Source organism: Phragmites australis, chromosome 6 (genome assembly GCF_958298935.1).
Source record: "Phragmites australis chromosome 6, lpPhrAust1.1, whole genome shotgun sequence".
Lineage (NCBI taxonomy): Eukaryota > Viridiplantae > Streptophyta > Magnoliopsida > Poales > Poaceae > Phragmites > Phragmites australis.
In genome coordinates, this window is record NC_084926.1 from 42,597,783 (window position 1) to 42,608,748 (window position 10,966).

At 39.9% G+C, this 10,966-nt stretch overlaps 1 protein-coding gene across 3 annotated transcripts; it reads right to left on the reverse strand.

Moving 5' to 3' along the window:
• Window positions 1-993: 993 nt before the first annotated feature.
• On the reverse strand, window positions 994-3,252 carry LOC133920695 (protein G1-like1). Of its 3 annotated transcripts, none has more exons than XM_062365296.1 (2): window positions 3,125-3,252; window positions 994-2,139 (listed from the first exon to the last, which is right to left on the reverse strand). In XM_062365296.1, exon 2 carries the CDS (start codon window positions 2,080-2,082, stop codon window positions 1,327-1,329), a length of 756 nt encoding a protein of 251 aa, XP_062221280.1. In that variant the 5' UTR covers window positions 2,083-2,139; window positions 3,125-3,252; the 3' UTR covers window positions 994-1,326. The 3 variants fall into 3 exon arrangements, with proteins under 3 accessions (XP_062221280.1, XP_062221279.1, XP_062221282.1); XM_062365295.1 differs by lacking the exon at window positions 3,125-3,252 and adding an exon at window positions 2,603-2,978; XM_062365298.1 differs by lacking the exon at window positions 3,125-3,252 and adding an exon at window positions 2,498-2,565.
• Between the last annotated feature and the right edge of the window lie 7,714 nt (window positions 3,253-10,966).

The following is a 10,966-nucleotide window of genomic DNA, read 5'->3' on the forward strand; positions in this document are numbered from 1 at the left end:
CTAATATCTCCGCTAGCAACCAATATTGCTCGGCTATCATCCCGATGGATGATTACCCCAATATCAAATCACTCGATGGGAACATTCATTTGCTGGTCCATGAGTCAGCTTGTCAAGTAACCATCTACTATACCTTTGATGGACTCCTTAGCAGTATGTTTCTTTCCGTTGTAGATGGTAAAAACAGTATGTAAATTATAAAATGCAAGAAGTTGAATTATGAAAACTGCATTGTACAATATGTATATATTGGTGGAAGACATATAACTATATTTCTATATAAACTGGTGGAAGACATATAACTGTATTAATACAATCTGAAAACTAAATTGTTAAAAACTATACTGTACAATCTACATGCTTGTTTCCGCTTTGAGATTCCACTTTGAGATTGGGCCTAAATCAGCTAATGAACCAACCCAGACACTTCATCCACAGACGTTGCAAGTGTATAAGTGTATAGAGGTTAAGAAATATGTATAATAAGACGAATGTTGCATCGATCATCCTCCTTTTTCCCCAAGGAAAAATGTTATCTTTCACATGCATTATGCATACACGCACTCTCTCTCTCTCTTCATACATACATACATATGGAGAGAGATTATATATATATATATATATATATATATATATATAATCTCCAAAAATACAAATCCGACTAGAAAAGTCACGTGCAACTCTAAGATATATATATAATCTCCAAAAATACAAATCCGACCAGAAAATTCACGTGCAACTCTAAGATAGCAGGCACAAGATTATTGCACTATTGGTCCCGACAGTTGAAAGTTGAGCTAGCTCCGAGTCCATTGCGTGGGAATTAAGTAGGTAGGCGCCTGACCTCCACATTTTATTTGACAAAGGTCCCAAAATTTCACCCGCACAAGATTGCTTAATTTGGCCAAGTATATAGTACCAAGGTCAAATGAGCAGGACAACTAATTAGTTCACCAAATTAGCCAATAAACTTTGAAACGCAAGGTGTGCCGATCAACCACGTGACAACAAGATGCAAAGTGTACATTAGTGTAAAGTTCAGTGGATGGATCAGAAACATTACACCGTACAATAAACGAAATCCCCGAAGTAACTTGGAGGATTAACAAGGCATCTAATCCTCACATTTCATCTTAGCGTACACAAAACCATGTGGATTAATTATACCCAGAAGGCAGAAGCAGTTGATGATGTACTATTTCAAAAATTAAGCCGGGAAGATCAAACGGCGCTACGAGACCAGCATCGATCGCCATCAACAAAACCTGCACTCTTGCGCCTTCTTGCATTCTTGCTACGTTCAGGGAAGCAGTGGAGCTAAGCTTGCTAGTGGAACACGGACAGCGGCATTATGCACGCGGCCGCGTGCGCCTCGGCGATGGCAGCCGCCATTGCCAGCACCATGTCGTCCCCCGTGCCGCCCGACGCGGGGTCAGCTGGCTCGGTGGTCGGAGCCAGGAAGTGGCCGTGGAGGAAGTGCGCGTGCGGGATCGAGAAGTGCGGAGCCGGGTCCGGCACCTCCGGACGCCTCTCGGCCATCGGCGGGACTGGCGCAGCGGCGTCAGCGGGAGCGTTGTGGTGGTGCTGGTCCTGCTCCAGCTTCGGCTGCCTGTGCGCCGGTGGGTGGCGCTTGCGGCGCTTCTTCTCGTAGGCGATGCCGCGGGCCTTGGCCTGGCTGTCGCGGACCTCGCGGAGGAAAAGCCGGACGGCGCGCGCGCCGAAGGGGTTGGCCTCGGGCCTGCCGCCGTGCTCCTCGAAGGCGGCGCGGAGGCGGCCGACGAGAGCGTCAAGGCTGCCCCACGCCTGCCTGAGCGGGCACCGGCACGGCGCCGGCGGCGAGGGTTGGCCGAAGAACGGGCACCCCGGCGCGTGCACCTTGGTCTTGCCGAACTGGTCCAGGTAGCGCAGGAACTCGAGCACGTGCGCGCCGCTGCACCGGGACAGCTCCAGCGGCGGCCGGTGGTTGCGCAGGTACTGCCCGAACGTCTGCCAGTCCCGCCGCTTCTGCGACTCGTACCTGCTCGGCCGCGCCGCTGCCGCTCCCAGGCTGTCCGCCACCGCCGCGACGCCGTCCATTTCCATCGGTCGCCTGACCTCCACGCGCGAGCGCGGAAGGGCCTTGTCAGCTCAGATCTGCACCTGCAGGCCACCATGCCGGGCTGTGACTGTCAGTCCAATGCATTGACCAATAGTCAAACAAGAAACGACCATGAATCATGGGCTGATCCGACCAGTCGCTTCAGTTCTTGACCAACAGAGCAAGGACGGATCAGAATTCTGGAAGAACTACGTTTTATAGCTGCCGCCTACCTATTTACTGCTAGCTACCACGGTTGGATTCCAAGTTTAGAGCAGCTGCGGGCCTGCGGCAGCCATGCAAGAACTAACGCACACTAAAACATGCAGAAACTAACGCGCAAGGTGAAGGCGCAGAACGAGTTCAAGCAAAACAAAACTGCGAAGAAACCGATAGACTACCAAAAAGAAATTAACTTACTGGAGCCAAAGTAGTGATAAACAGAGGGAGCAGTACTAGAGATCAAGATAGTTTCAAACAAAACTGCGAAGAAACCGAGAGACTACCAAAAAGGAATCAACTTACTGGAGCCAAAGCAATGATAAACAGAGGGAGCAGTACTAGAGATCAAGAAAGTTTCAGTTTCATGGTTGGTTCAATGGACCTGGCCGCTACGAGCACTGATCGGCTTTGGCTTGACTGGTGAGAGAGAGCAATATCAAAACGGGAGGAGGACTGTTGAACGCCAAACTACTCGAGAAGGGGGATTGATCTCCAAACTCCGAAATGAGGGCCGCCGTTCATTTAAAGGCGGAGTGAACTGTTGCAACGACAGGGCCCTTGATGCATGTGTGTACTGTACATGTAGGTATGCATACATATATGTAGCCTAGGGGCATGCACGATCGACCAATGGATCAAACATGGACAAATGCTTTGTCTAGTACTACGACTACAACCCATGAACAACCACATGCAGGGTGCAAACTGAAGAACAGCAAGAACAATGACGCACCAAATACTATACATGATCAAAATTTAGGGTCCATGTATGCAGGCATGCAAGCGAACTTGCAAAGCGATCGATCAAGTAACAAGAGAGCGTACCAAGACGAAGAAGATTGGTAAAAAGGGAGGGATTTGACGGGGCTCTAGAGGGACAAGGTAGCTTTGAACTTGGCGTCTTGGCGAGGGACGGCTGAGAGGAAGATATCGTGGGATATGTAAAGAGATATGGAGGAGAGAGGGGCCTACAGATCCAAATCCTCTGGCTTGACAACGGATAGAAGTAAGAGGGGAACAATATTTAGTGTAGCTCTAATCATTATTTTTATTAGAATATAATTATAATATTTAATAAAATATAATATTACGAAAATATGTTGAAGACAAACGTACACGTGTGATTTTTTTCCAAACTAAATGTTTTAGAAATTATTAACGATTAAAATTTTGATCAAATCTTAATCAAAATATAAGTACCTATAACCAGAGGTACGTCGATGTGTTGTGAGGTACTGTAGCGATCACACTGTTTACAACTGTAAAGATGACTTCGCTAGAGGACATTTTTAATAGTTAGAAACTATGTTTAGCTCTTGATCATCCTTATAAGGCGAGAGGTGGTTAGATTATCTTCAACTATATTCTCTTTATTTTATTTCTTTTTTAATTTATTTTTCTCATTTTCAATAATTTTCTTTCAAGAGAATCATAAAGGAAAAAGAGAGAAAATTCCGTTTTGAAGAGAATGACTTTAAAAATCTCGTTGTGAAGAGAACCGTAAAAAAAAAATCGTTGAAACGCTGAAGAGAACGAAAATCTATTCACTATAAAAATATAACCCTGAAAGGAATCCCTTAGAACTAGTCTTAGTGATCTGCTCGTACTATACCTTTTCACCTAAGCAAATTTTGTAGTGGACGATAAGATTTCTATAAATTTTTAAAAATATGATTTTATCTAAGAAGTAGCACCGCTTTACCTAAGGTAGAATTTGGTTTGTGAGATGTATTTTATTTTTAGTTATTTGGATGAAGAGTATATGATAAAATGGTTTAAAATCAGATAATATCTTTAAGGATTTAAGACGGAGCCGTTCCAAAAATATTAAAACACAACCGTCTTATTCTGGACATGATATTGATAGTGAACACAAAATACTAAAATAGACTCATCATATCCTATCTTAAAAAAACATTTACATATAAATAAAATTATTGCATTCGTAAATATATAAATAAAATTTTCACTTGTTATCCAATTAAACAATACCTAACTTAGCGATGCCATTCAGAGGCGGCCGGGAACCAGAGTGGGAGGAGACAGTGTGCGGGACCCATACGCGGCGCAGATATCAACCTCGTGGGTCAGTGAGACGGACAGAGGAGAGAGAGAGAGGGACCGACGATTCTTTCCCATTATACAAAAGGTTGTCACCTCAGTTGTCACCTCACACACTCTCTCTCATCCATCCTCCGTCTTTTCGCCATGGCCGGTCTCTTGTCTGCAGGGCGACGCATTAATGCTAGGGGTGTGGGAGGGTATGGAGATGTCACCTCACATCGATCGCTCGGCCGCAAGTGAACAAACAAAGCGCCAAGGGAGGACAGGATCACAGCAGGACGAGGCGCCGTGTTTGCCAAACCTCAGATATCGTCTAGATACGTACGTTGCTGAGACCTGTGAGTTCGACCGCACACCTAGACGCGGAAGCCAGTTTTATAAAGGGAAAACTGCAAAACCCCCCCCAAAAGTCACTTGGATTTTGACTTTCCCCCCCAAAAGTTATTTTGTTGCAAAAAACCCCCTAAAAGTTTGACTTTGTTGCAAAAAACCCCCTAAAAATTTAAAAAACTAAAAAAAATCATTCAAAAATTCTAAAAAAAACTAAAGACAATTCTAAGACCTTCTGTGAAATTTGTTTTCAAAAATAATATCCTTTGCATCATATTTCATGGAGAGGAAGTTTGGAAAAAAAAGATAAATGTGCAACTCATTTATTAACTCATGTTATTTTAACTTTTTCATGTCTACCATTATTTTTCCTACACAAATAATTGTTTAAGTAAACTAATAAAAGTGGTTTCACTAATTTTGGGGGTGTTATGGATTAGTTATGAATTAATCTATCTGTAACACATTTACTCAATTCTGCACGTTACAATAACTAATTCAAGATTTCATGTATTTTTACAAGATAGAGGATCATGTAAGAAGACTAGAAAATTTTGTTTCATGATTTTTGGATTAGTAAATAATTAACTATGCATTTAACTCGAATTAATAAATGAGTTGCAAGTTTTTCTTTTTTTTCAAACTTACTCTCCATGAAATATGATGCAAAGGATATTATTTTTTAAAACAAATTTCACAAAAGTTCTTATAATTGTCTCTAGTTTTTTTTAGAATTTTTTGTGATTTTTTTTGAATTTTTGGGGATGTTTTTGCAACAAAATCAAACATTTGGAGGGTTTTTTGCAACAAAACAACTTTTGGGGGGGAAAGTCAAAATCCAAGTGACTTTTGGGGGGGTTTTTGCATTTATCCCTTTTATAAAACTCGATCTTTCAAAAGACATGTTCTCTTTATCCTATCCTTTTTCTCTCTCCTGTATATAAGTTAGCAGTTGAATAAGGAAAAAACAATGTACATCAAAATTTCACGAGTCTTTCGTGCGATGGTTTTATAAAACTTCCTTCCCCTAAATATCATTCTTGCGCCTCTCCATGTGTACTGAGATATGTGCATATTTATGTTGTATATACACTATACGCTATTGGAATTTTGTCAAAATTTCAATAAAATCTTACTAATTTCAAAAACTTTAGAGAAAAACGAAATAGTTAATTTTAGAATTTTCTTTTATTGACATATAGGAATCATAAAGAAGAGAATGAAAAATAATTAAAATTTTGACGAAGCTTTACGAATCGTTTGCCAGTAAAAAAATTTAAAACGAAATTAAAATCCATATACACGACTACGGTATCACAGCGGGAGATTCTGCGGGATCGATCCTGGTCGAATGTTTTTTTCTCATAATTACGCATGTCTCTTTGCATAACAACGACAGGAACAGTCTAAAAAAGGGGGCACAGGATCGAGGTGCAAGTATGAGAAACATCTAAAAATTAAAAGTCCTATGTATCAATGAATGGATCGAGTACTAAGTACTGATACAGAACTGATCATCACCAATCAGACGATTAATAGAAAAAAGTTATCTCTACTGTCAATATTTTTAGGCTTCAACCACTGAACAGTTAGCTTTGTGAAAAGAGATCATACTGCGTGTCTGAATAAATGGCGCACCGCGCGCACGTGTGTGCGTGCAGCAGGTTCCTGCTTAATTAGTACGTCGTGTGAGTTGCAGACATGGCTCTACTCACTGTATTGCATGAATATATGACACACTGCCCAGAGCTGTCCTCTCCTAGCTCTCGTTTGTGTTTGCATGATACAGTATTGCTAACTGATCGCATATACATTCGGCACGAGATTTGCCAAGGCATTAGCAGCCAGGTCCAGATCTCAATATAGCTTATAAACGAACTTATTAATACTGCATACTATAAAATATATGAATAATAGAATCTCATAAAATATATATGATTTAGGTTTTAGAGGTGACTCATGTGTGTATAGTAATCATGTTTTTATTATATTTCTCTAATAAATCAGGGTCTTGCACAATGTTAGTTTTCTTTTTTTCCCTCACGTTCATGATATTCGTCAATATATGTGTCCATCATAATATTTTTTTTTTTAGTTTGTCTTATGACTCCATGACATGTGAGAGAGACTTAAATTAATATTTAGTGAAAAGCATACAAAACATTGCAAGACAATGACACTTTGAGTTAATTTGTTATAATGGTGGATGTGTGCAATTTAGATATAGTTATTTATGTTCTTTTGGTTAAATTTTTATAATGACATATGCGGGTTATTTAGAAGCAGATATTATGATACTTTAGGTTATTTTTTTATAATATCAGGGGTGGATACTTTGGGTTAATTTTCTCATAATGACAAATATGGATAATTTAGATTCATATTAGATCCAATGTCTATTGTTGTGTCATTGATGATCAGAGTTTACCAAATCAATGTCTGATGTTTTGCTTTTTTAAGAATTTCTCAGATTTTTCTCTTTTTCTAGCACATATATTCTGATGATTAACGTGAAGGACTCTAATGAGGCTCCAATTAGTGATAGTAAGATATGCCGGCAATACTGAATCTTTCAAATAAAAAAAAAGTTTAAGTGGGTACTGTAAAAGTTTAACGTAGTTCCCTCGAATTAACCCTCAGGTTCACAGTGCCAGTTACTTCGTAGCTTTGACATTTTTTGCTACCTTCAAAATTGAGCCTCTGCCTATACACGTGTGACTGTGTGAGTGCACGCATGCGCAGGCCGGCAGAGACCGACCTGGCTCTCGCGCGCGAGGCAGCAGCAAGAAATGAGGTGCGCGCAGAAGCCACACGTGAGCGCGGCTGCCTGCATCTCCATGCATGCATGTCGAAAAGTCCATGGCCAGAATAGAGGGAACCCGACGCTGCGAGCTGGTCCTGGCCTGGTGTTGAATTGTACGGGGGCGCTGTTTTGAGATCGACGGCACGAGCCAGGTGCACAGCACCTGTGTACGAGGGCAGCTCAAATGGTTAGAGCTAACTACTCACTCTTATTAAAATATATTTTTAAAAAATATATAGGTTTCTTCGTTTATAATTCTATAAATCTCTAAGCACGATTTCGTATTCACAATTCATCAAGAGATAGCTCTAAGTACGAAATAAATTCTATCTTCATACATCTCTACTCTCTGAGATATGTGTTGAAGAAAATACGAATTGCAATGTTTTTTTTTACTTAGGCTCATTTTCTTTCGTTTTGCTAGCCTGTTGACGTGTGTGTGGTCCAAACCCATGGTGGGAAACTCATATGAGGCACTAGCCACTCGGTTAGGGTTGGGAGAAAAGAAAAGAAAAAAAAATAAGAAAGAAAGAGAGGAGGCCAGCGATTGCTTGTTTGCAGCGATGGCGATGAAACTGAACCCCGATTTCAGCGGGAATCATGACACTACTACAAAACTAGCTTTTTATACCAGTGCATCACTGTCGGTTCATAAGCTACGCAGGAAGAATCAATCATCATGATTTATGAACCGAAAATGATAATGGTTGTCATTGTCGACCGACAGCTTGAGCTGGCAGTGATGCCCAGCTCCCTTATCACTGCCAGTTTACGCCACTGTCCGACAGTGATAACAGGACATCAGTGTCGTCTGGTTATATGAGCCGATAGTGATATCTCAGCTATATAAAAGTCGTCCTTTACTTCTCCAAGCTCAAGCACAATAGAGAGGAGCTCTGTTCTTACTAGGTGATAGTCATTTTTGGTCACCAATTTCTTGGTGGCTTCAAAATTTAGAGGATATCTCATATCCTAGGTGTTCCATGGTATGTAACTTTATCTCTAATATATTTCTAGTTGAATTTTATTTACTAAATTGCTCTAAATTTTGAAATGATGGAGATGAACCTATGTCCATGATGTTTTGAGACAATATAGATGCAATTATACCTTATTTATGATATGGAAGCTTCAATTAGTAGCTTATGATGAAAAATATCTTTATTATTGATTTACATTAGTTATATGTATGAACATATTTATTTTTGTTTTTTAATAAATTAAAAAAATTAGCCATGATATTAGGTATAAAGCAAACTCCAATTATTTATATTTTAATTAATTAGCAAGCTCTAATATAAGAACTTTAGGTACGAGCATATTTATGGTTAATTTTTAATGAATTAGAAAAATTAGCCATGATATTTAGGTATGTAGTAAGCTCCAATTATATTTTTTATATTTTAATTAATTAGCATGCTCCAATATGAAAACTTTCGGTATGGGCGTATTATTTTGATTTTTAATGAATTAGAAAATTTTGTCATGATATTTAGGTATGTATTTAATTAGCAAGCTCTAACATACAAACTTTACGTTTGAGCGTATTTATTTTTCATTTTTACTTAATTAGTCCTAAATAAGGGTTGAATAATAATAAAATTTTCTAGGGATGGTACCAACAAACACTCATCGGAAGAGAATGCGAAAGCATACAAAAGACGATTCTTCCAATCCGGGCCAATTGTTGGTAAGAGATGTCAAGGTAATTTATTTATTAGTGATTGCAAAATCTTCTAGATGTTATGAATTTGGATTTACAATAATGATATAATTGTAGATGAATAGAAGATAGATGTACGATGTGAGCATTGTGAGCGCAGACTACAACAACAGCATTGAGTGTTTCCTGTTAGCAGCTACAGTGTACAAGTCAAATACACAGTCTCAATACATGTGTTGTCCATGGGTCGATTGTGAGAACAAGAAGCAGTTTTCTACCATCCAGCAGATACATTATTACTTGATACCAAGGAGCTTTATGCTTGGCTATACCCGTTGGACTGAACACGGTGAAGCTAAGATCGTACAGGAAGGGCAATACATTAGCAGAGAAGCCGAACACTTGTGCACCGATATGCCAGCCGACGAATACACCGATATACCGCCGGCTAGAGATACGTTAGTCGATGATGATCTAGAGGAGATGTTGGCCGATACTGACGTCGATGATCTGGAACAGATGTTGTGCGATGGGAAGGGGAACTTCACCAATGAAAGATAGTTTCAAAAGTTTCAGCGTATGATATAAGACTCTAAAACATCGTTGTTCCTGGGCTACGAGAAGGAGCACACAAAGTTATGTGTCATGCTTTCACTGCTACAATTAAAGGCAAGCAATGAGGGGTCTGATATAAGCTTCACAGAGTTGTTACTGTTCTTAAAAAAATTACTACAAAGGGAAATGTGTTACCAGAAAACACGTATCAGGCCAAGCAAGTTATGTGCTCATTGATGTTGAAAGTGCATAATATATATGCATGTCCAAATGATTGCATATTGTATTATAAAGAGCATGCAGACTCGAAAGTGTGTCTCGTTTGTGGTGCAACACGGTACAAGCGCGATGGTGATGATATCGATGGTGAAGGAAAGAAGAAAAGCCATCTCATCAAGGTAATATAGTTTTTTCTATGGTCCCCTGTTTAGAGCGTTTATTCGCAAAAAAAAAGGCAAGCCAAACTGATACGATGGCACACCGAGGAACGTAAATATGATGGAATGCTGAGACACCCCGCTAATTCTACGCAGTAAAGAAACATCAATAGGAAATACAAGTAGCTCTTTATAGAAGATGTGAGAAATGTAAGATTTGGGTTGAGTACGGATAGGATGAATCCATTCGGTAACATATTCATTAGTCATAGCACTTGGCTTGTGACTCTATGTATCTACAATCTTTCTCCTTAGTTGTGTATGAAGCGGAAGTACATTACGATGTCGGTGCTGATACCAGGGCAGAGGCACCCTAGCAATAATATCAATGTCTAACCATTAATGGAAGATCTTGTAGTACTGTGGAACAATGGTGTGCATGTATGAGATGTATACAAATGAGAGAACTTCACCCTACACGCAATGTTATTCATAACAATTCAGGATTGGCCAGCCTTTCGTAACCTATCGGGCCAGACTGTCAAAGACTACTGTGCATGTGTGCATTACTTGGATGAAACGAAGAGTTTGTGGCTGAAGAACAGCCGAAAAATAGTGTACCAAGGTCATCGTAAATTTTTTCGTAAGAATCACTCATATTGCAGCAACAACAGAGCTTTTGATGGGAAAGTTGAGACTCGATCACCTCCTAAGCATCGCATTGGGAGACATGTACATTAAATGGTAAAGAGACTTAGGGAGTTCTGAAATCTAATCTCAGAGCTCCTATGTTCAAAAAGAAATTGGTTTTTTATGACTTAGCTTATTGGCCGGATTTGATGGTTTGACACACAATCGATGTCATGCATATTGAT

Excerpts from the sequence above, each read along its gene's own strand:
- LOC133920695 (XM_062365296.1), bottom strand. The coding sequence starts at position 2,082 with ATGGAAATGGACGGCGTCGCGGCGGTGGCGGACAGCCTGGGAGCGGCA.